This window comes from Amborella trichopoda, chromosome 10 (genome assembly GCF_054954075.1).
Source record: "Amborella trichopoda isolate Santa Cruz 75 chromosome 10, AtrichopodaSantaCruz75HAP2 v2.0, whole genome shotgun sequence".
Taxonomy (NCBI): domain Eukaryota; kingdom Viridiplantae; phylum Streptophyta; class Magnoliopsida; order Amborellales; family Amborellaceae; genus Amborella; species Amborella trichopoda.
The window spans coordinates 30,831,966-30,858,464 of NC_142345.1; the positions used below are offsets into that span (position 1 = coordinate 30,831,966).

At 35.4% G+C, this 26,499-nt stretch overlaps 1 protein-coding gene across 11 annotated transcripts; it reads right to left on the bottom strand.

Moving 5' to 3' along the window:
• On the bottom strand, window positions 1-25,205 carry EDA30 (O-fucosyltransferase family protein). 11 transcript variants are annotated; one of them, XR_016042593.1, is made up of 15 exons: window positions 25,066-25,205; window positions 22,882-22,930; window positions 20,501-20,749; window positions 20,336-20,420; window positions 16,742-16,812; window positions 16,518-16,606; window positions 16,168-16,411; window positions 13,148-13,260; window positions 12,798-12,852; window positions 11,405-11,497; window positions 10,974-11,240; window positions 10,397-10,487; window positions 9,468-9,596; window positions 8,496-9,046; window positions 1-793 (listed from the first exon to the last, which is right to left on the bottom strand). XR_016042593.1 is itself a non-coding variant. In XM_088849539.1 (13 exons), exons 3-12 carry the CDS (start codon window positions 20,663-20,665, stop codon window positions 8,301-8,303), a joined length of 1,587 nt encoding a protein of 528 aa, XP_088705665.1. In that variant the 5' UTR covers window positions 20,666-20,749; window positions 22,882-22,930; window positions 25,066-25,205; the 3' UTR covers window positions 1-793; window positions 8,279-8,300. The 11 variants fall into 11 exon arrangements, 8 of the variants coding, with proteins under 8 accessions (XP_088705665.1, XP_088705663.1, XP_020520254.1 ...); XR_016042592.1 differs by lacking the exon at window positions 22,882-22,930; XM_088849539.1 differs by lacking the exons at window positions 10,974-11,240; window positions 11,405-11,497; window positions 12,798-12,852 and adding an exon at window positions 8,279-8,349.
• Window positions 25,206-26,499: the final 1,294 nt, after the last annotated feature.

The window sequence follows — 26,499 nt, forward strand, 5'->3', positions numbered from 1 at the left end:
TTGAGAAACACCACCTCACAATCAAATTGCAGAAAAAATTAGTCCTATATTTTTCACAGGCCACACAAATGGTATACCTTTGGCTGGAGGCCCTCAAGAAAGCACACCCCAAAACTAATTTGCCCTCCCCGTGCCCCTCTCTCTCTCTCTCTCTCTCTCTGGATTTACAAGCAATGGTACAAAAAGAATTCCTGTGCAGCCGCACATCATGCCCCCTCTCTCTCCTCGCTCACTCTCAGTGCGGCCCCAAAAAATGCCATGGAAGGAGGGCATGGAAAAAAAACCAGACTATTCTGGTTCCATGTAATAGGAAAATTCAAACCAGCCATTCCACTAATCGTCAGGATCCATCTCGTCATCCTGCTCGGATGACCGGCCAGAAAACGCCTCATCAGATTCTGGTGAACCTTCTTCGCTTTCTTGATTTTCCAGTGACTCTCCCTCATCAGAGTCATCTTCATCAGTGTCAGTCACTTTCGCCTGAGTTTTGACAAGTTCTTGTATCCAATGGGGACATTCGTCCTCAACACTATGCAACAGACTGCTACTTTCCATGTGGGTAAAATTTCCAGCAGTTTCTCTAGTACGTTTTCCAGAAGTTTTAGATGCTCGACATAAGCATTCTGGTAAGGGGTGGGCAAGGAATGAAAAACGTTTGAAAAGCTGAGATTCTCTAATTAAACCTTTCTCACCCGCGCTCTCATTGAGATGCTGACGTATCGAGACTGTCCAATTGTGCCTTGGAGTGTATACATGGTCACGGATACCCTCAAATAGCTCCACCAGAATTTTCCTGCAGAAGAAAATAAGATATGTAAAGCTATATAGCTACTAAATCAATGGCAGGTTGGAAAGAATATAACAACCCAAGTTTAACTTTGTTCAATCACACACAGGGGTAAAGAGAGACTGTGAGAGGGCTCTCTCTCTCTCCCCCCCCCCCTTTACAGTAGGAATCTCTCTCTCTCTCTCTCTCTCTCTCTCTCTCTCTCTTCTCACTTAAGAGATGAGAAGGACGAAAACTTGATTCTGCACAGGACGTCTAAATTTTCCAGAGCCCATTGCAAGGAATGAGCATATCTGCTGATAAAATAAAGGTTCACAAGGAAACTAAGTCCCCTGACATTTGAGGCTAAAGTAAGTCCCTTCAGGTTTAAGCTAACTTGATGCATCGAGTTCAAATTGACTTGGTCGCTATTATCATATAGAAAGACTTGCCAAGGAGGCCTTCAAGAGTTCAGTGGACTAAGGTATATAATCCACTCTTCCAACCTACTGATAACTCCAAAAGATAAAAAATAATTACATTATATTTTAAGATAGTAAAAAAACAGTGTTAGGGGCTTTTGAGTGACCAGGGGACGAACCCTATCATTCATCATGGCTGGCATACAAGTATAAGCTTCTTAGTACAGAATAGAGAGGCCATAAGGTTTTTCTTTCTTCTTTTTAGATCTTTCCAGCAGAAAAATAAAGTTTTGAGTAGTCCTTCAAGTTTAGGATTAGAAAAGAGCACAAATCCGGATATTATAGCCTACAGCAATTGGGACCCCAATAAATTGACAGAAATTATTGTCTTCCAACCCCTTAAAATTCAATATTTCAAATAAAACCCCATGTTTTTTTCCATTTCAAGAGATCTTCTAAATTCGAATTAGTCTTCAAAAACCACCCTTCATACAACTTCTTTGCCCTTCACATATTTTTTTTCTCTGCAATCTTGTCCTTCTGAAAATTTTATGTTCTTCTCAAAGTCCCAAGTCCTCTTCTCTCACTTCCCATCTCATATTCTCCCCAAATTTCTCATTTTATCAACACCATTTTTATTCTCTCTATGGATTCAGTCTTAGTCACACTACTACCCTATACTCTGATTTGGTTTCAGTTATTTGGGGTCAAAAAAACCCAATTCCTCGTGTTTTTGAGCTCTTTCCTCTTTCCTACATCTCAACAAGGTGCTCCTCCAGGACAGGCAAGATAAAAATTTAAAAATTTTATAAAAAACGAATGTAGAGTGTCTGCAATCTCTAGAGGACTCCACTTCCTAATCATTACCTCTAATTTTCTCCCAAAGCCCCCATTTCCTCTACGTGATTTAAATTTTAAAGCAAACATCTAGAACAAAGAGCGAGAGGAAAACTAGCACTCTATTTAGAGCCCCAACATTTCTGCAGCACATAAAGAAAAGGGAAAAGTTTATACATAGCCGAGGCTCTAGACAATCAAATTTGAACTTACCTTAAAAATTTCACTAGAAGAGATTGTTTTGATGCCCCAATATTTTCAAATTGATCATCTCGACATCAAGATGCATGTCCATGAGAAAAAAATGGATTGTAAGTTTTAGAAATAGTGCATTTGTAACGCATTTTTAGAGCGTCAATTTTCAAGTTCTCATGGATATATCGATATACACTATTTTTGAGGCTTTAAACTTTATAAATAAATATAAAAATATATTTTGATGCCATCACAAAGATTTTTAATATTAAAACTACATTTCTCGATACTATTTGAAGGTGGCTCTAATTTGATTGTTTAGAGCCTTGGCTCTATACAAACCACACCCTAAAGAAAAAGGGGTAGAGAGGACCTAAAATGGAGACTAGATTCAAGATACCCTGCTAACTCAATAGACATATACATACTCTATTACCAGATACATTCTCTATTACACTCCTTAAAGCTCCATTTCCTCTACTTAACTTGCACTGAATAACACATCAGAACAGAGAGGGAGAGAAAATGGCCAAAGGCTTAACATGTCCAATTAAATCGAAGTGTACTGGAGAGAGGAATACTTCTAAGCTTCTCCCAAAAGCCTCAATATCCCTGCCTAATATGCATCAAATACCACATAAGGCTAAGACCCAACATGCCTATTCACTCACAGTGAGAGAGAGAAGGAATTCCTCCCTTAGTTCTCTATCCCAAACCCCCTTCTCTATGCCTAATCAGCAGCAAACAACCTATAAAGACAGAAAGGAAGAGGCCTAGACCACATCCCACTCTCAAATTATATATAGGGTTATGTTAAGGTATTCATATCTATGAGTATTTCCTCAAGGTACTCAACTTGTTTGGATATATGAGTATTTTCTTAAAATACTCAACATTTTTTGATACTTGATACCCTTATCCCACCATGTAATAACTTTTTATCTAGGCGTACTTTAAATAATTAATCAATGGTAAAAATAGAAATTCTTGATAGAAAGAGAAGCATTTATTAATTATAGTAGAAGACCACATCATCGACATGAAGTATAGCATCACCTACCTGAAGCATTTTTTGCTTCTTAGCTGCTAGTAAAATACCACTAGTTTCTTATATAAATATCTATCCTCCCCTTATAATGGTAAAAAATACCTTTACTTAAAAGCCTTTATATTACAAAACAAGGGTAATGAGTATTCAATAATATTGAGTACATTAAAGACATACTTGAATGTATGACTAACCTAACATAACCCATATATATATATATATATATATATAGATAGATATGGGATTGTATGCAACGAGACCATTTATCTTTGACACAAGGTCACAATTACTTGCGACTATCCAATGTGAAATCTGATAGCTTGGATGTGCCACAAAGTTCGAGGAAAATTCTTTTAATGTTTGATTTTAGTCATTGGAATAAATGCAACCATCCAATTTCACATCCAATGGTCAAGAACAATTGTGACCACCTTGTACCAAAGGTAAATGGTCTCATTGTATGTGTGCGTGCATGTATGTGTGCATATATATATATATATATATATATATATATATATATAGAGAGAGAGAGAGAGAGATACATACATACATGCATATCTACATATATATAGAGAGACGGAGAGAGAGAGAGAGAGAGAGAGAGAGAGAGACTTCCTCTAATTCTCTCCTTATAGTTTCTCAGCCTAACTTGCATCGAACAGCCTAACTTGAGAGTAGGGACGCTCATTTCTTTGAGGAAGTATTTCTTGAGGGTCGTGCCACTCAGAAACAAGCCAAGTTTCATGAGATAGAAAATGACATAAGTCAGGCCATGGATCTCGAACCACCTCATCCTAGGAGACGTAACCGAATTAAGAGCAAACCAGAGTTCTTCACCTACCTAAGAGATTACTATGAGAGTATTGAAGAAGAATCCTTACATGAACCCTGTTCTTACCAAGAAGTCATAACCTGTCATGAAAAGACCCAATGGGATGAAGCCATGATTGATGAACTTAACTCTATCAAACAAAACAATGTGTGGGAATTAGTGAAACTACCTCCTGATAGAAAACCTACAGGCTGCAAGTGGATTTATAAGAAAAAATTAAACTCAGAAGGGAAGTTGGAAAAATATAAAGCCAGATTAGTTGTTAAAGGCTTTACCCAGATAGAAGGAATAGATTATGAAGAGACCTTCTCCCCTGTAGCAAAATTCTCTTCCAAAAGAATCCTAGTAGCCAAAGCAGCCCATTTTGACTTTAAACTCCACCAAATGGATGTTAATGTAGGATTCTCAGGAACCCCTTAGCTTGCGGAATCAAGAATCCCAAACACCGGGATCCCACCCAAGATCATGTGCATGGTTGACTAAATGCGAAGTAGATGAATACAACTATAAATTGAATGCAAGAAATAAAGAAAACATAAAAAACACACCACAACAACATATGATTTACGTGGTTCACCCCTTAAGGCTACATCCACGGCCTCGGCAAGTAGAAATCCATTATCACAATGAAGATTACAGTTTTGGGTTACAAGAGATAATACCTATCTCTAATCATTGGTAAAAGGTCATCACCGATCTTCCCTTCTAAACCCGCTCTCCCGATCGAGCAACACCGTCGATCAACCTCATCTTTCCCACCGCAATACCACTACTGAAAAGATAACCTCGAAAGCAACATGGAAATTTTTTCTCTATCTAAAAGTGGAAGTTAACCAACCGAAAACTCATAGGAATACCGCCCCTCTCTCAGAGGCCATGTCTCTCACTCTTGGAGACCCATCTCCATATTGGAGATCTATTCCTATAACCCCCCAAAGGGGTGACCCTCAAAGGATAGATATTATATCCTCTTCACTCTCTTATAAAGATATTACTTTCTTGCTTCCCAATAAAGTCAATTTTTTATTTCCCATAATACCCTAATCTTTAGAAGAAAATATGGGTATGCTGATTTAGCTATCACCAAACCCAACAGTTAAGACTGCATTTCTGAATTGGGAGTTAGAAGAAGAAATTTATATGAAACAATGAAAGGGTTTCACAGAAAAGGGAGAAAAAACCTTAGTGTGTAAACTTAATAAGTCCCTTTATAGCTCTAAACAAGCCTCAAGGCAGTACATTAAGTTTCAGGAGTACTTGTCATCTGGTGGTTTTGTGCCTAACCAGGAGCACTATTGTATATATGTCAAGGTCAGTGGGAGTGACATGATCATTTTTGTAGGCCAAGAGAACCATGTGGTCTCCTGTGTGCAGTTGTAGGCCCATGAGAGCAAGGGTCAAAGCCTCAACATACTTACGCATAGCATGTACACATGACAGCCGCATAGTAAGCAACCCTTTTAGAAGGACAGGTGTACATGTGCATTGAGAAAGCCCTCTTTGCAATGAGGTGACAAGTACTAGACTTGCTCTTAAAGGGGGGGGGACTGTAATGCACATTCCAGGATCATAATCTCATTGTTTTATTATCAAATTTGACAAGCCAATCATGAACGCCTGCAAAAAGACTGGGTCATGGGATTTTGTTGGGTTGGATAAGAGAACAGTTATGGATCATGGTTTCTAGGGCGAGTGGAGCACCCTTAATATCGTTTATTTTGACCCATTGGTACAAGTCCACTCCTAGTATATTTTATTTTCATATTATAAATGTTTCTTTGATTTTTAAAATTTTAAATATTATTTTCTGCTGTAAATTTTCATAAAAAGGGTATTTCCAATTTTAAAATCAAATTTAAACTTGATAAATCTGAGAAAATTTAATGAGATATGCTTTCCCAAATATGATGGGAAATCTAGAATAGCTTTATCTAGAATATATTTAAATTTGATTTCAAATTTAAGAGATTAAAGTTTAAATTTGATTGGTTTTATTTTAAATAGGAATGGATTGGGTCAATGCATAAGAGGATAATGTTCCTAATCTATCCACCCAAAATCATGATGGCTGGTTTTTGAGATGGATAGCTCTGATTAATCTCTCCCTGACAGATTTCCTATTTATCCTAAAAAGGTGTAACTGGAAATTAGATAAAGAAAATACTATTCAAACTAGGAGATAGATTCTCGTCTATTTAAAAAAGTTTGAACCTATTTGAAAACATACAAAATCTTCCCTCTTCTAATAGATTTTTTTCTCCCACACACACAGACTCTCTCTCTCATGAACAAGTTTCGGGTCTCTTCTCTCTCTCACATCTCTCTTTTAACCAAAAAGGATAGGCACTCCACCTTTCTCTCTCTCCTCTATATTTGTCTTGAAGGAAAAATAGAGGTGACCTTTTTAGGCGAAACCCTAAGACAGAGTTTGCTGTATTTTTTGAAGGAAGCAAAGAAAAGCCCACTTAGAAAGATTTCAACTCCTAAGATCTGCCTTATTTTTAGTTCCCATAGGGTTTGTATAACCCTGGTTTATTTTTAAGCTCTCTTAAACCCTAAAGAAAGAAGGATAGCCTACAAAGCTTCCTATCTACAAATTTCCAGCAACACCTTAAGGAGGAAAAGTGTGTCATTGATCAGGGAATCGAGTATAGGGTATACCAAGTCCTGGTTGGGAGCTACAGGCATCTTCCAGAAAGTTCCCATCAGTTTTTATTTATTTTCAGTTTTATTTTCTATTTTTCTGTAATTTTTCAAGAACTTATATTGTGTTAAAAATTGTTATAAAAGCTAGTTTAAAGTTCCTGAATGGTTTCTATTTCTCTTGCCAGTAAAATAAAGATCCCATGTTATATTTAGGGAATTGTTTTAATTTTCCAACAACATATTGTGGCACATGTAAATGGAATTCAGGTATTTGGAAAAGTAAAACGAAATTTTTTAATTTAATACATTGAGTTCCACATAGCTATACCTTTCAGATGATGACTACTGATTAGTGATCACGTTTGAAAATAAAAAGAAATTTTTGAATTTAATACATTGAGTTAAACATAGCCATACCTTCCAGATGATGACTACTGATTACTGCTCAAGTTTGATTTGTGAATTGAGTACAGCATTTCATTTAGGTTTTTTAATATTGAAATTGTAACAAATTTTTAAGGGCTCTAGGATTATGGGATGCAAATTGTGGAGGGCTCTAGGAATAAAAAAAAATTCTTTTATGCCTCTATAAGTTCATATTTATTATTTTGAGCTTCACGTTTAGTTGTTTTCACGCTTCGTGCCTGAAATCGTGTTTTGAGTATTGAATTATTGTTGTCTGATGGGTTATTTTTTCTTGTAACAGAATTTTTATTTTTTCTATTTTCACATTTGTTCTATTTTTCCATAATTTCCCATTTTTGGAGTTTTTCCTTATTTTTTCAGAAATTTTCAATTTTTAAATTAATTCACCGTCAACCTGTGAGCTGGTTCGGACTGGTGGCCCCACCGATTCAGTCACCATCCGGTCCAAACAACATTGTATGGAATGGGAGAGGTCAGTAGATGAGGTGGGTATGATCAGGCAGAGGGGAGAGCCTCTCTCTCTCTCTCTCTCTCTCTCTCTCTCTCTCTCTCTCTCTCTCTCTCTCTCTCTACAAATTCTATCTCTTGGACAGTAATGTGCTCTGGTACATGAATGATGAATCATAACTCTAATACAAAAATTGGCACCAATGCCTTGATTTCCAATAAAATCCCTTCTAACACTTTAAGCGATCATAGAAATCCTTCCTAACCATTTGATGATATTTAAGTGATTCACCCCATTCACTATCCCAAAATTCAAGTATGAAGCATTGGGAAATTATTAGGGTTCTCAGGCTATAATGTGGTCATACACAAGTACTCTCGAGAAAAAGAGAGCGTGACAGGTTCTGCACCATGGATTGAAGTCAAATCATAATTGTTTTATTCATATGTGGCTATTTGAATGTAACAGGTTGGATATTATGAGGTGAGCTAGATGCGCTCCTCCCTGTAAGGCACTTGTTTAATGTTTTCATTGAATTTAGACTTGTTTCATTTAGTTAGCTTCTGGGGTTCAGCCAGTCGCATCAGGAAGCCAAAAATAAGTATATTAGCAAACTTGAGGCCTCCATAGTGGACATTGAGATTTTGGGATATTTCACCTGAGACGTAAATTGGCGTCAATCATGGTACTTTTGCGAATGCTGTTTCAAGTTTGGAAGTACCACAGGTTCTGTATATATCATTTAACTTTCAGTTAACAGTGCAATTTCAGAAGAGTAAATTTAATAAAAGCGGTCATCAGGCCCCAAACATAAGCTAACACTCGAATAAATTAAGTCAGGGATAAAGAACCAAATAATAGATCATTGTTCATACCTGTCTGGCCGATAAGTTCTAAGAGATGCTGACTGGAAGAGACGGTGGCCCATGACAAGGCTTGCAAAATCCGGCCCTCCACTCCCATCATTACTGAAGCCAGGGAAAAATGCATCCGCCTCAACACAAATTATATAATCAAGAGCATCGTATATTAGCCTATGTGCTTGCAGTCTCATATCCAAAGGCGAAGGATCTGGTTCTTTATCGGACAAAGCAACCCACCCATACCATCCATCAACCTCATGCTGATAAAAGGCCCTACCTGGAGGTGGAGGCAGAGGCCTTGGTCGAGGCCCCGCATTTTTCCACTCCCTAATTCTATCCTCGCTCAAATTTGGTGGAGCTGGAGGCGGATGTGAAGCAATGGGAGTTTCAGGGCCAAACAATTCAGATAATTCTTGAGGACTACACAGAGAGGATCGGTCGATGAGATTGCCAAACATGGCTCGAACAGGAATCAACATACGCTGCCCACCGAACACCTCTGCACCGGATGAGTATATTATTGTGCTCAACGGATAGCCCATTGCTCGAAGGAGAAGCCCAACCTGAAAATAGGTGATTAAAATGCACTAATGATCAGAGAAAATCAAGGGAATATGATTGAAAACTGAATAATGCATATCTCCTACATAACAATGTAGTTCAAGATCACATGACCAGCCTCTGAATAATGCATATCTACTATTCCGTTCTCATTTTGACTAATTGGAAAAAAGGGTTCATATTTAAGAAGTTTACGAAAATTCTGAACTCTAAGAATTTCATACATATTTGCTTCTGCTTTGAAAGGAAGAAGCCCCCGCCAGTTTATTTCACATTATCACCCTTATCAGTGACCAAGCTGATCAGATCTCATTATTTAATGGAAATTAATGAGCATTCTTTTTCTTGATAAAATTGATTCTAGAACAGTGAAAAATGCTCAAACTGAGAGAGAGAGAGAGAGAGAGAGAGAGAGAGAGTTACCTCTTCAGGCATGAGAGGGCAAGACCCATTCCTCCTCTGTTCCCAGGAGTCCACACTAAGTTCACCATGAACAAAGCCACGTTTGATTAACTGAGCCCTCCGGGCTTGTATGAGCTCCGTGTGGACATCCTAGACCATCAAAAGAGCAGTATCCCATGAATCAGAATTAACAATGACACTTCAGTAAATACTGGTTCTTTATTGACAAAATGATGTTATCTTCTCCAGAACTAAAATCGAACAACTTGGATCAAAAGCCGTCTGCACTTATACGAATAACAAAAATACCTGAAACTCCACAGTATATGAAGTCACAGGAATGAAATAAGAGTTGAACTCAAACTTTACTATATTATGGAAATTTCAATAATAATAAATATTTATGATAACTTAAGAAAACAATTGCATGGTATGTTTCGGTTTCTTGAGGAAGGACTGCAGTGAGTATTTAATCTCAACCACAATGAGTACAAAGTGAAAATAGAGATAGGTAAGAATATCCACGTGTCATGGAATAATTGAAGGACCTAACCACGAGGAGAGAACGCTCAGTTCTTCGTGATGTTTCACGAAATTCAGAAGCCGTCAAGGAAAACCATTTGGATATCGGTCAAGGAAAACCATTTTGATAATATCGCAAAAAAAAACATAGATTTTCATCATTTCTGCAAAACTACATTTTTTATTACCAGAAACATTCCACTGATATACAGAAAACCGCGAAATCATGTAGAATAGAAGAAAAGCTTTTAAGCTAAAATTTCAATTATCGCCAATCAATAACATGGATTCTGACAGTGGAAGATAAAGGAACTGTGCAGATTTAGATTATAGCTGAAATCGAGTAATCAAAGCTCGATTTAAAGGGTCAAATTGAACAAGTTTAGTTTAACACAAAAGAAAAAAGATTAATTGCTCCAACAATCAACCTGGAATAGCTCCGCACACCCATGATATGCCAGAGTATCTCTCACTAGGCCACTGTGGAATGCCAGATAAGGCTGCCCAGAAGATTGCAATCTGCGAAAGAACATAAAAGCTGAGGGCCCACAAAGGAAGACTTAACAGATTTCCCAATTCAATCAATTTCCAGATGAAGAAGTAAACACTAAAAGTGGCATTATCAACAGACAAACAATATTTAACACAATGTAGAAAATGGTTATCAGAAAATGCAAAGAGAGAAGCACTGGTAGAAGAGGATATATGAGGGATATAAATGTAATAGATCATCTGAGGCACCCTCTTTTTCTTCAGTAAAACACGTCGTTTAACACTAGTAATAGATTAACTTTACCTCCGTTTATTGTCAATCCATTAAGGATTTTTTTATATTAACAGAGAACTCTCTATTAATATAGAACACAGGCATTAAGGACTCTTAAGTAGTCCAAAACTGAACCCCAGATCAGGTTAACTTATGGATTAACCTCCTGGGAAAGCGACCAGATGATATCAGTATATTCAAAAATAGCCCAACTTTCTCCAAATAACAGTAAATCTTACCAAGTCCAGAGAGGCTTTAGCTTTTTTAGGATCTGCTTCATCAATCATCACGTGCAAACCACACTCTCCTCATCTCGTACCAAAGCAACTCCTGTCTACCATCAATATTCAACCCACCGGGTAGACTACACAAACTTTCGTAATGTTGGTCCAATCCTTTACCCAATATGCTTCCTTCCAATTTGTGAAGTTCTCAAATCTAATCCAGTTAAAGGCATTTCTGATCAAGAAATTGAGGTGTGTTGATCTACTTACTGTCACCTCCCCCTGGAGATTAAATTATTCTCTATATTGAAAACCCCCAAACACAGCACATGGAAGAGACACCACAGCATCCTCATAGGAAGGACCCCAAAAAACTACCATACAAGTAGCAGCCTTGCTAGAAGTTAACCAAGCAATGCAAAAGACCGATCGAGATAAGGTCATACCTTCATCATAGCTCTTTTTAAAATCACGCTGCATCCTTTGCCCCTAAGTTGACAGCTCCACTTGATTGCTTGTACAAAATTGTCAAAGGAATCCTATCACAAATTATATCCTCACATAAACCAACTGATAGCCTTAACAAACCCACCCTATACCTCTAATCTGGTACCTCCCTGAAGTGTACACCTTCTATCAATTCCCAACGTCTCACCTCAAGTTTTCTCTTTCGCCTATGACATTAGGATATGATATCCAATGAAAAGAATGATGATTGTAATTCCTAGCTCAACTGAGTTAACCCATAAGCAGTTCATACAAATGGGAGCCTAATTACCCATAGATCATTAATTCAGTGATAAAAGGAAAAAAAATTGCACAGAATGACAAGGTCACCATGCATACACCCAAGAAATTTGATGACCTTAAAAAGACCCCACCAAGCTAAAAAGTATTCTGATTCTAGCCAATAAGGGCTACATGAGAGGTTCCTAGATTCCTCCTATTTACCTCTACCATTTTCCAAATCCAGCTTATAGTACAAGATACCAATAAATAACAAAAAACAAAACAGAAAATTATAATCACTTTTCTTTTTATTACAACTATGATGATTATAAAAATTATAATCACTATTCTTCTTATTACAACTATGATGATTATAGAAATAGTAATAACAAGAAATGGTTCTTCTTATCAATTTTTGTCTTTTATATTTTAATTTTGGGCAGGTTAAGTGGGATTCTGACTTTGGATATTGTATCACAACCCTCAACATCCTAACTGCGAAGTCAACAGACCAAACTGGACCTCTAATCATTTCTAATAGCCCAATTTTTAAAAGCTGGCTAATTATGAAAACCGCACCCAATATACTAGTTAGAAGGAAAATATTTAACGACGACCTTTGAACTATCCAAAATCAAGACCAACAGATGGTCATTTGGACTCAATAAAACCTTCATCGTAATAAATTATTCAAATTCACATCTCAGAAAAAGAAAGAAAATCAATTAGAGATCTCTTTATCTTGAAATAAATCGGTGGTGTTTTCGCAATGTAGCATAGGGAATTTGGTGTTAAATTGTCAAAGCTGTGGATAAAAGAAATCACAGTAAAAAAGAGGCACACTGCCGAACTTTGTATCCAACGTATTATATGTCTAAAGACTATTTACAACCTATTACCGTTCAAGTGGAACATTTACCTGGGGCTTATGCATTTACCATTGTGCCTCACGGGTAACAAACAGTATACAGACTATGTAGACTAAAGATTGGAAAAAATAATGAATGCAAGGTGTAGCACAGCAATAAAGAGAATCTTCTGAATTTTACTTCTAAGCTGAGTGTTGAAAGGTCATATATAACCCCATATACACTCAAATCACACACTTACCCTTGGCCTCATATATACAAATCCCAAATTTCCCTTCAGAGTAAGACCAAGCCAACTGCATGAAAATAACAAACAAGATAAAAGAAATTGGGAAACTACAGTTTTGTCCATTAACCTTTTGCTTTCTTTCAAGACTTAATGAGTTTTGGTTTCTTTTGAGATGGTAATGGGCTATATATGTAAAGCAACTTTATTGACAGAAATTAATACCTAAAAAATACCTAAAAAGTACTACAATTTCAATGAAATTTAGCTCGATGATGATAAATCTGATGATCCTCCAATATCTAAATAAGCTACTTTAGATAGTAAGGAATCCAAGTGACTAGTCATTCAGAAAGTACTCCTACCTCTTTACCATCCGCTGTCCCAAGAACTGAATAGCAGGACGGAAGTGAAGTGCATTGAATGAAACCCTGCACCTGAGCCTTTGATACTCGGCCAAACTAGAGGGGAGGATAGGCTGTAAAGAAATAAAATAAGCTAGAAAAAAGTGGAACTTAAGCATTACTTAATTGGGACTATCCCCAAAACCCTACAATAAATTATTCAGAATGTTTTTCTTATTATGCATGTACAAGATAAAAAAAAAGTACATGTATCACTATGTATTTGAGATTAGTGTTCAAGTTCAGTTACAACTAGAAAGATCAAACAGCAAGAATCGATACTCTCAATACCAACCAAACATATCAGTTTTCCAATCAGTTAAAACTCAACTTCAAAATTCTCACAGTATCATGAGATTAATATACTTATATGACAGTACACTTGCACAAGAAAGTCAAGATATCAAATAGAATGCAAAAACCATTATCACGAAAGGGAAAATGTTAAGCTGCAAGATGATGTTCATACTAGGGCTCTCCCAATATATGTCAACTAAACGGTTTGGCAAGTACTTGCTGACTCAGACTAAAAAAAAATCACAAGCAATGTTTAATTCTGAAAATTATAGAGAGATCTAGTAAATCAAAAAAGTGAGAGAAAACTGATGAGAATATTTTCATTACAAGCTTCTTAACCTTAACAGCATCATCATAATCCGAGCCTTATCCCAATTATTTGGGATCGGCTACATGAATCTCGTTCTCTATTCCTCTTTATTAAGGGTCATATCCTCGTCAAACCATAAGTCACCATATCTCTTCTCACTACTTCTATCCATGTCCTTTTGGGCCTTCGCATTGGCCTTTTAGAGCCTTTCCACATGAACCAAACCACCCCTCCTAACCAGTATTGTTCTAGGTCGATGTTGCACAAAGCCAGACCACCTAAATGTACTTTCTCTCATCTTATGGCCTATTGGAGCTACCCCTAATTTCCCTCATATGTATTCATTCCAAATTCTATCCCTTTTTGTTTTGCCACTCATCCATCTCAACATCCTCATCTCGGCTACATTCAATCTATGGATATGTTGTTTCTCGACCAACCAAAACGTGAAAGACATCTATTCATAAGTGGGTATCACTCACTCTCAGCTTATTCATTGCTCATCTACAGACTCATGCCCATAGTTTCAGAAGCAGACTGACCGGCTGCTCTTTTTTGGCTAACCAAGGATTCTAAAAAGAACTTACTCGCTTATAGCTTTAACTTGACTTACAAAACTGTTGTTTCTTGACCAACCAACATTCCATCTCATAAAGCAAGGTTAGTCTTACAGCCGTCTCATAGAACTTCCCTTTCAATTTCAGTGGTATACAACGATCACATAAGACTCCAGAAGCAAATCTACGCTTGGCCCGCTCAGCTCTAATTCTATGTGTTCTTTCTTCCTCAATCTCTCCATTTTCATAGATTCTCAACCTAAGATATCGAAAATAATCTCTTTTAAGTACTTTTTTACCATCAATCGTAATTAATTCCTCGTTTCTACTCTTATTACTACTAAACTTGCATTCCACATATCCTATCTTAGTCCAACTAATTTAAAACCTTTAGATTCTAGAGCATTATTTCAAAGTTCTAACTTTGCGTTGATGTCATCTTTAGTCTCATCAATCAAAGTTATGTCATTCGCAAATAGCATACACTATGGAATCTCATCATGTAGATGCATAGTTAACTTGTTCATAACCAAAGTAAAAAGATACGGGCTCAACACTAACCCTTGATAAAGGCCTACTGTCACTGAAAATCTATTTCTCGCCATTAGTTGTCCTCACACTAGTTACAACTCACTTGTAACATCCCTCACCATGTGAAAATATCCTATAGAAGACTCCTTTCTTTTCCAACACCCACCAAATTAATTCTTGAGGTACCCTATCATATGCTTTTTCTAAATCAACAAAGACCATGTAGAGGTCTTTTCTCTTCTCCATGAACTTCTCAATGAAATGCCTAAGTAGGAAAATAGCCTCAATGGTTAACCTCCCTCGTACAAAACCGAAATGATTTTCTAATACAATCATTTCATATTGTAGTCGTTACTCAATCACTCTCTCCTACAACTACACGGTGTGACTCATAAGTTTGATCCCTCGATAATTCATACAACTCTGTATGTCTCCTTTGTTGTTGTGAATAGGTACCACAATACTTTTTCTCCATTTGTCTGCATTTTTCTTGAAATGCTAATGTTCTTAACTTTAAGAGCATAACCATTTCAAAACTTCTTGTCAATAATATGAAAGGAAGATATAGTACTAATCAAGTAATCAACTTTTTCTTGGGCAAGTTCATTGTAGTAATGTGATTGACCTTTGCTTGGTTAATATAGCAATTAGCCTTCTTAAGTTTGATCCGCGATATTGTATTTTAAGGACAGTATGTCTCATTCTTGGGAAAACAAAAAATTCCAATACAAAGACCACCACTGGTTTTTTAAGCATGAAATGTTTGTCCTCTCAAATTTTGGAGAGAGGCAAAATGGCCATTTAAGCAAAAGCAAAATTCTACGCCTCTATTCCCCAGTTTTCCTCCTGCATTGCAAGTCAGAACTGAAAGACGATGGGAGGTTCCAAAGTGAGATTGTGCAGTCGCCAAGTTTTTTCCAGTAAATTTGCCTCTTTTTCAAAAGATAAATGAGGCTAAAATATGGCTTAATCAGATTACCAATAGGGAAAGAAACATAAATGTGTCAGTTTTCAACGTTAGCACTATTTATGGGCAACTAACTCCCATTTCACAAAAGTAAAACTACTCAGCTATGTTAGCACTATTTATGGGCAACTAACTCCCATTTCACAAAAGCAAAACTACTCAGCTAATTCAACCTATTGAGGAATGCACAAAACTGAGGTTCAGAGTTACACGTAGTCTATTGTATAGAAATAAGCAAAACCCAAGCAGCAGTTAGTATATAGTTATCATTCTGAACCTACATCAGATGTCTATAGTAGTCAGTTGATAAATATCTTACCTGAAGGCATCCTCCATCAGAAATCACCAGTCCGATAACCTTTCTCTCCTTTAACTTTGGCAAGACCTCTTGAATATAAAAACTTGGAGATTCTGTATATTTGGGAAAGAAAGTAGGGAACTTATTTCTTTTCCTGGCTTCCTTAAGGTTTTGGGGCAGGCTCTTTATCACAATCACATCACTTTTAAGTGCTGCTATGAACTGCTCCTCATTGTAAAGATATGAAAAGCTCTTAAATTTGGAACTGTTGAAGGCAAAACAAGAATGACATATTTTAATGGATTATTGTTGTAAAGACAAACCACTGAACAAACTGAGTTCATTTTTTTACTGCATAAATCATGCAACACCTGATGCCTTTGGTGCGAGTAGTTTCTTGAATTTCTGGAACGACGAGGGTAGCATTTAGAAACCTGGCTACGGCAACAACATCGCAGATCTAGCAAATGCAGCCCAACAAGTCAATAGCAACAAAAAGAATTAAAATTTTAATTAGATAACCCCCAAATAAGTGATGAGTGAGAGAACTTTAAAGTGATGAATAAGAGGAAATGCCTTTATTGGAAATTCCTACCGAAGATCTTATATTTGCAAAGCCCCCGTAGATTTTCACATATATGAACCCGTTGTTTTTCTCCATTGGGCCTGCACAACCATGGAAAGAAATGGTCTTTTAAATACAGAAGAACGAACAGAAACAATACCCAAATAGAAATATTTCTTGAGCCAATCAAAACGAGAGATGTGGTAGACTGGTAAAGTATTGAAATAGAAATATTTATTGAGACAATCAACACGAGAGATATGGTAGACTGGTAAAGTATTGATTAGTAGGGCATATTATCAAACTGTAAATAGACATTAATACAGATAGATTAAGAAGGTAACCAACAAAACCATATTACCAATACTTCCCATTTAAATGTCCTTCATATACAGGCATAAACAACAATACCATCCTTAGAATGAGTCAGATGAAATATGGTTTTGCATCTTCATTTGATTTCACTTTCCGAGTTACTTCGGCCACTCTGATTTCAGGATTCTGGTTATCCTAAATAAATGTCTTATCACAATTAGCATGAGAGCCCATCTGCTTTTCATCATTTTATCATTCGCAAAATAAAATTCCTAACTCAGTGATGTTCGGAATCCATCCCAGTGAAACATTTACATATTAATGAATCTACCTTCACCTGAAAAGCATAACTATGATTAGATGTGATGCCAACAGCAAAGAATGTTTAGTATTATTCATTTCTCATTTTTGGGTATGATGTTCACAAGAGAAATCAATGGCTAAATATACTGCTGTAAGACTTTAGGAGAAAATCAAAAGACAAAGCATAGTTGTCGGGTGCGGGCGCATTCCCTGGAGCGGGAGCTCGCTCAGGTTCACAGAACCATGGATTTTTGGAAGCTCCTTGTGGTTAGGATCGCCGTCCGTACGATCCCATATCAAAGGAGCGGAATCCTTGTCATAGGGAAGCGTGATTTCATGAGGAAAGAATCGCAGTAGTAAGTTTTAAGGGATCGCGAATGATGCATGGATTCATGGTACCATGGGGCACGAACTTGAATGAATGCCAATGAATCAGTGTTGAACAGAGAAAACATCATATGCATAGAATCATACACTTGAGAACCGCAGTTCAAACCCACTGGGAACAAGAATCACAATTGAGGGATTTGCAATCCATCCTAGATCCCTCACTAGAATCGGCGGATAGAGGTTTCGGAGCGAGTCCGTGACCTTTCCTACAAGGTTCCAGCAACTATGAGACAAAGTATGAGGCAACAAAGGTAACAGAAGAAAAATGAAAATGATGAGAAGACATTAATGATGAACACAGATAAAAAAATCCCAGTCCTGACCTTTCCACCAGTAGCAAACTCGATTCAAAGATGTTTCTCGTTTTAATAGTTGAAACTTGAAAGAATGTTCATATAAAGGATTACAAATGGTAAGGCTGCCTCTGCAAAATAACATGGAGACCAGTTGTACAATAATAGTGCAGCTATTGTACGAGATCTGGAGATTTCAAGAGAAACATAAGTATCTCTTTCATCGATTTATTGTGGAGCTACCCACCGAAAATCTTTATGTAAACTTTCAGAAATGAAACATTCTTAATTTTGCATGTGCGTTGAAAATAAGAAACTAAAGAACAAACTTTTTTTTTTACATTAATTAAAGGATTGCCTTCAGAATCCTATTTTAGTATTATATAATTTATTTTAGTCACTAAAGGCAAATTTCTGATTAACTTCTCAACATGTAACAACTGTAAATTTCAATACAGTCTAGTCAAGCCAATGAAGGACAAGTCGGCTGCCCAACCACCTAGGCAGACTTTTTTAGAAAACATTTAGGCATGGTCAAGGCGGACCGTATTAGGCGGAAAAAGCTAGGCGCCCGCCTAGGCGGTGTAAAAGGCAGGCATCTAGGGGCCGCCTCGACCTCAGCAGGAAAAACTTTTAGGGAGAGGGCAAAAAAACGTAATTTTATCCCCTTAAATGGGGGGATAAGGGTTTGGGGGGCCATTCTTGCCCCCCAAACATAACTTTAGTGAACTTTAAATAACTTTAATGAACTTTAAAGTGAGAAACAACTTGAGAAAACTAGATTTTAAGATTTTTTGAGCGATCGAAATTTTTTCAAAATCCTTGAATGGCCACAATATTAAAGGATATTCATTGCCAATCTTTTTAAGCTAATAGGGGCTGTAAATGAGGAGATTTGGGATCCCAAACATTTTGGTTTAGCCCGAAAAGTATAGTTCAATAGTTTTCATTAGGTTTTGTATTTGTTTTTCCCTTAATGTCTAATGATGTTATTATTTGCTAGTAGCATATTTTTTTTGATACTTTGTGATATATATTTGACATGTTATTGCCTATTTGGATTATTATTTTCCCATTTTGATATGTAGTTTGGGTCTTTGGGAAAACAATTTAATAATAAAATCCACTGCCCCCAAACCGAATGAATATTGTTTTTTACTCTCTCTTTTTTAGTTTTATATATGAATTTACTTGTATGATTCATAAGCCATATTTTTTTTTTTAGTTAGTTTAATAATTGCTTAATGCTTATTAAATAATTGCATGTGTAATATGTTTTTTTGATTTATGATTCATAAACCACAATTTTTTTGTTGGTTTAATAATTGCTTAATGCTTAATTGCTTATTAAATAATTGTATGTGTAATGTGTTTTTCGATTTATGATTCATAAACCATAATTTTTTTTGATTAGTTAGCTTAATATTTGCTTAATGCTTATTAAATAATTGCATACGTGATATGTTTTTTCGATTTTGTGTTATATAATTGCAATTTTGATGTTTATTTTTTGGCTTAATAAAAACACAATCTATTAAAGGGTCAATGTCTCTACTATTTTTACTTCATTTTCTATTCGCAATTATATACAAATCTTACTTATTAAATAAAAAAATTATATATACAATAAAATAGGGGGAGGCGTGGGGAATCCAACTTAACAAAAAAACAAAAAACCAGGCCACCTTTGGGTCTAGGTGCCCACCTAGGCGGCCCAGAGCCCTCACCGCCTAGGCAGCCCGCCTACGCCTTCTTGAACATTGGTCACAGCATAAATTAGTCAAAAACTATATAGTAACAGCATAAATTTGATAATCATCAAACCCAAAAACCATAGAGGTGATTGGAAGTATTAACATGCTTCAAGGGAAACAAAATGCAGCAAAATTTCAATATATCCAGACAATAAAAGGGAATAAACAAGCCATAATCTCTAGGGTAGATTGAGAATATATGGCGACCTTTCCAGTTGAATAATAGTAGTCAAACTCATCCATATACTTCATTCACATATTTCTAGGACAATACACAGGAAATTACAGCAACTATACAATTATAGTAAGATTTCATGAGATGTATTAAGCATGCAGAATGTGGTAAAGTGAAGAAATTCTTTTAACATTAAAATCATTTAAAAAAATCCTTGCTGAGTTTACAGTGTTCAATGCGCGTTATTAATTGTTTACCTAGGTTTGACTTACTTGAACAATGCTTTTACTGAATGATAATTAACATGAGACTAAGTGTAACCAGAGACCATGGCAAACATACTAAATCAGTCTAACATAAAATCCATATGTAATAATTATAGTGCAAGAGTTACCATAATATCTGCCTCTCGGATTTGCATATGGATGCAATGCCTCTACTGAACCAATTGGGCCCCATAGCTTCGAATAATGATGAAGCTGCAATAGAATTTATAAAAAGATTACATTCTACAAGCAATAAAGAGAAAGCCATTAACTATTATTTGGGATGGTACTACCTTCTCCCCTGACATATGAACAAAATCTGGTCTGAAGATAGCTTTTGTGTTTTGCACCAGATATCCACTTGAGTACTTGGCTAGAAGAAGATGAACTAGCAGAGATACCATCGATAAGACCAGTCCAAAGAGAGCGACCCATTTGATCTTGGATTTGAATAACATCTCCACACAAAATTAAGTCAGAGACTCAATTACGACACACATTTCAAGCAACATTCCAAGTATTAATTCTGCAGGATCGTGTTTCTGCATTGTAATGTAAGGCAAATGAATTACACGTAAGCCTGATGGAGACTCAAATCAGCATAAGAAGAATCAAATATATGCATGATAAAATGCATAACCATGTAATAATGTTGTGAAAATAACCATCAATGGAACAAACAGAAGGGGGAAAATTCCACAAAAAAATAGAATAATGAATAGAACTAGAAAATAAAATAATAGTAAACAAGGTTGATCAAGGCAAAAAAAGAAAGGGGGGAAAGGCGATGCCAAGTATGAGGACCATGGAATCTTAAATAATCATGCAAAGAGTGGATCAGAGGACCACATAAAAATCTTGCAAAGAGGCAATCCCATAAAATGCAGAAATGCTTTCACATATTTGAGGTATTAGAGCTTCTATGAACTGTTTAGGTCTATACTTGCAGAACCTCACTGGATCACAGAAACCCCAACCTGACCCTGAACCTAACATGCTCCAAATTACATACAATAAAAACCAGTTATCAGATGGCGATTTTCAGCTCCTGGTAAGTACTTTCCCTATATGATCAGCAGTTTTTGTCATTGTTCTGTTTTCTAGATTAACTGTATAGCTCATTCCATAGGTTTCTTTTCCAGTTTTCTTGTACAGCTCATTGTATTAGTTTTGTGGCTGTTTTACCTCCTTTTCATATATCTTTTGTGTTCAGAGGGAACTTCATTTTTGTCACCCAAGATGACATGGCATTTCAGGTTCTTCATAATTGTCAATTTCAAAAAAAAATACAAAAAAGGTTCTTCATAATTGTCATCCATGTTTTGATTTTCAATTATCGCACCTTTTTACAATTTTCACCGTCAACTTCAAAGAATGCCCTGTTAATAACAAATGTTGTTTTTGTTCATTTTCCTAGTATCTCGAGATGCTCTCTCTCTCTTCTCAAATCTTTACATGATTTATCCCCATGTAAACCTAAAAAACCTAGGACCATTTTTCTTGGCCTCCCAAAAGCTCAGGATCCTGTTCTCTCCCACTGGAATTTTAGGAACCCCAAGCAAGACAACAGCCGCTGCCAAGGAGTAGATGAAAGGGAAGAAAAAAAAAATTTTGATGTGCATTCAAAAAAAAAAAAATCAACGCATGGAAAATTAAATTTATCAAAAGCTTAAATTTAAATTCATGGAAAACTTTCCTCGTCACATGCCCTCCTTGAAAAATTAAATTTATCAAAATATTAAGCATTGCAAAGATTTCAATTTAATTATGGATTCTAAGGATCCAAACCCTCTGTACTCTCTAAATTCCCTAGAATCACATTTACGATCGATAATCTTCAACATAAAATTGAAACCATACAATAAGTTTAGTAAAGATTAAAGCCAAATTAACTATTCAGAAAATAAAAACCACTCTGCAAACCATGATAAAAGATAAAAACATTGGCCAAATCTATGAATTGCTGTAGTTTCTTTGAGAGGCACTGTGATCCATGGATGAACAAGAACTCAATCCACCAAACCGTTTAAAAGAAAGCAAAAGTAAAGAAAAAAATACAAATATAAAAAGCCTACAACATGTGTGATCTTGCATCAAAACCTATAAACACTTAAGCAACGTAAAAATATAACCACAACTTACAAGCACCATAAAAGTTCTATGTACATGGCCTATACAGACAAATCAATGTATATCAAGCAATTAAGTAATGTACAACGCATAAGAATATCATTAATACAACTGCTAGTACACAGAATTTGGAAAAAAAAAAAACACTAGCCAGGGCAAAAGACAATAATTAAAACATCAAAAAAAAAAAAAACAGCAACATAATTACAAATTTTCGTTGAGTCATTGAGCTGTATACAATGTATTATCTGGAACATTTTTTAATAATTTCATTGTCAGTAATATGTAAAGTATGAAAGTCTACAATTAGTGGTTAATTTGATGTCAAACCCAAATTGCAGCTTAGCGTCAAAATCAAAGGAAAACGTGAAAGAAAGAGAGAAAGAACCCAAGAATCTAAAGTTAACCAGTTTCAAAAAAAAAAGAACCCAAGAATCAATGAAATTGTGTCACAAGCTGGAATATGATATAGCCCGCTAAGGAAAGAAAAATTCTAGAAAGAAAAAACAAATGCTAGAGATGTAACGTAAAAGCTCGCATCAACCTGAAGTCAAATAGAATCAACTGCAATTTTCTCAATGCATTCCGGGATCCTTCTCGAGTGCGGATCATATTAACAAAAGCAAGCGAAATTAGCATCAATACAAACTTTTACTGAATCAAAAGTATCGTTTATTTCATAAAAGGCTTCTGCATCACTTGAAACAAGAAAATAAAATAAGAAAAATAAAAGAAAATCAAAACTGACTGTCACTTATCAATTATTCTGTAATAAGAATTACCATCAAGTACTTTGCAGAAGTAAAACATGTTCGAAGTTACAATTTCAACAAAGCAAGAAACACATTTCTGCATAAGAAATTGTAATTTTAGACCTGCGATGGAGGAAAAGAGGATCAAACTGTTGTTTACCAGAAATCAATGCACCAGCGGAGTTTGATAGCATAAAGAACCCTGATTAAAACCTCATCTCCCTTCCATTGCTCTTTCCCACCATGGTCCCGCCCTAAAAAGAAAACCCTAACTCGCACTCTAAGAAGAGAGCAACTGGCCCAAAGGGACAACACAAACTTCGAGCAATTCATGTTCCTTTGTTTTTTTAACGCAGTTTTGTAACCTCAAAAAACAATTCGGGATTTAAATGATCAAATACCAAGTTTTGACAATGGCACCGATCTTGTAGCTATCAAGGGTCCCTTTTTCACACACTTCCTGTTATTCAAACTCATATTCACCCCAGGAGAACTCTTTATAGATGTACTTTTAAGCCTGTTTGATAACCGGATGTTAAATCATGAACTGTAAATTGGAAGTTCCCCTTTGATGGGAAGAAAGAAGTTACTGCAAGAAGTTATGGGTTTCTGTGTTTGATAATCTGCTGGAATGTTAAAGAAATTCTGGATTTCTGTATTTGATAACCTCCTAGAATGTTAAGTAAAGTTCCTGGGCAAATCATAGTAGACATGCAATTCTTCAGTGATACAACTCTTCTCTGTGTTGCTTCCTCCAAACATTTGAGTATATGAATCAAAATACACTAGATTGTTGCCGTAGCATACTTCTCTATGTCATGGCCTTCTAACATATGAGAAAAATTCGCTTCTAAGGATACACAATGGTGCATTAGGGATCTAGCTAGACAAAGAAAAGGATATTGTTGTTATCAAGGAAAATCCTTCTACATGTCTCTTTCATGCTTTTTGTTCGAAAGATATATTTCTCTTTCATTTTACATTATATTCTATAATAAAGATCTTAATTGCCCCAATGAGATAGGTAAAAAATACATAGACATACAATGCCACCAGTGGCTTACTACCACAAAGAACAGTTGCTCAGAATACCTCAATCACTCATACACATGGATATTGCAGTCATGGAAGTATACCATTTATTCTCTTTGAGTCAATCTCTGCCAATTTCATAAAATCTAATTGCCTATAAAATATAGTTTGCAAAAGAATGTAATACACAAACAAGAAACCACCGATGCTCTCTGAGGAAAACCATATAGCTAGATTCCAACAACTCTAAAAAGCAACAAGAATTCAGAAAAGGTAAAAAACATAAACTGAGGACATCGAAATTCACTTTCATTGCTTCAAATTTTTGTGTCAATGGACAAATAAAAAGTATATAGTCTGTCACAGCTTTTAATAGTTGCTTGTAAAGAATAATTTCAGTTAAAATCTAACACATCCTACAACTAAATGAACCTCTGGATTCTTCCAATGAAATGAATAAGACCTAAACTTCAAAAATTAAAGAAATTGAAGAGATTCGCACAATACAAAATCATTACATAAGCACTAATAGCAATCAAAATCACTGCTCCACAATTCCCAAGTGATCCCAAAACCCTAGAAACTGTGTACAGAGTCGTGCGCAACCTAAACCCTATGTTTGTGAAAGAAACACATGATCGAACAAACAAATGAAAGATTTTAAACATACTGGAGCTCTTGATTCTCAGGGTCACTGGACCTAAAGTTTCCATTTTCTCTTCTTTTGATTAATCAGACCTAAAGTTCTTCTTTGGGCCACTAATTTGCAGAGCAAACAAACAGGGAGAATCTGGATCTTCACATCAGTCACCCAATAGGAAAATACAAACAAATATTACTCGAACGTCCCATTGATCTCACTGATATTGCTGAAAATGATCAACTGCACTCAAATTTCAAAAGTGAAAGTTTTAAGGTATAAATTTCATAACCAAGAAATTGACCTGTAACCTATGGACCAAAGGCTATGGCGAAGAAACAGCGCGTGGAGCTTCAAAAAAAATGGCGGACTTCGAATGAGCTTTTGTTCCTTGCAGAAACAATGGGAGTCGCTCTCTCTCTCTCTCTCACTAAAAATGGACTCTCCTCTGTAGGCTTTCGCATGGGCCCAATCCAATGAACATATATTAGCCGAGGCTCGAGATTATCGGGACAAAAAGTTTCTAGACTTCTAGTTTTAAGTTCCGTCCAAAAGAATAGAAGTTTTTTAAACTCAAAGACGAGAACTTCTACAGTAATATGAAGTTCTCGTATTTAACTTCGTTTTTCTTATCGAACACAAAACATCTACGGTTGTTTAAAAAATGGATCGGTACCAAAAAAATCCATCCGGATCGGTGAATTAGTGATTCGGATCGAGAATCGGTCGGTCTAATTTAACTTTAAAAAAAATCCAAAAGGCTTCTTAAAATTTATTATAAATATTGTTTTTTCGAAATCCATTAAGAAATACGGGTATTACAATATTAACTTTTATTTTTTTATCAACTTGTGAATATTGAGATGTTATTTCCTTGTACGAACTTATGTTAACTATTAAATTTACATCACATAAAAAAAAACATAAAATTATCTTGGATAAAGTATATAATCATATATAAACTACAATAAAGAATGGATTAAATCGATGAAAAACTAGCCACTAAAATTTCTAATTGACGGAAAACCTTAATCCGCTAAAAAAAAACCCAAATTATTACAGCCTCACTAACTCTAATCCAAAATTCTTACAACCTAACTAACTTCAATATTATATACTGAAATTGAAATTGTTGGTTTATATTTTATAACTATTTCATTATATAAATAATAACAAATTCAAAATATTTTATTATATCATCTAATTTAAAATGTATTATTGACAATTGTAAGAAAAATAGTATATTACATGATTTATAATGCAAATAAATTAATACAAAAATAAAATATTTGATTATCAATATATAAATTTTTAGAATGCGTATTAACTTTCGAAATAACACTTTCATTTTTAAAAAATTCATTTTTTTAGATTTCTAGAATAAATTTAGTAGAAGAGATTGTTCCTAGAGACAGAGAGAGCTTTCAAATGGTTTCATTGTATGAAACCTATCTTAAAATTAATATTCCTAAATTTATGTTAAAGATTATCATGTTATAAAAATAAAAATTATAATTAGATTAGTTATTCCTAAGTTGTATTAAAAAATACTTGTTGTATTAAGAAATGCCTTCTATTTTTTTGACATAAAATACTTGTTGTATTACTTCTTTTTTCTTTTTTTGACAAGAAAAAAAAAGAAGATGTTGTATTTCCTTTTTTTTGTGTTTGTTTTATTACTTTTTATTTTTTTACAATAAAATAAGAAAATAATGTTGCCAAAGTACCTTCTATTTTA

Bases quoted from the DNA above. Each gene is read 5' to 3' on its own strand.
- EDA30 (XM_006839046.4), bottom strand. From the start codon at position 20,665: ATGTTATTCAAATCCAAGATCAAATGGGTCGCTCTCTTTGGACTGGTC. The intron at 20,421-20,500 runs GTAGTACCATCC...ATTCTATTGCAG, and splicing joins TTCATATGTCAGGGGAGAAG to CTTCATCATTATTCGAAGCT. The intron at 9,597-10,396 runs GTTGATTGTTGG...TTGATGGTCTAG, and splicing joins GGTGTGCGGAGCTATTCCAG to GATGTCCACACGGAGCTCAT.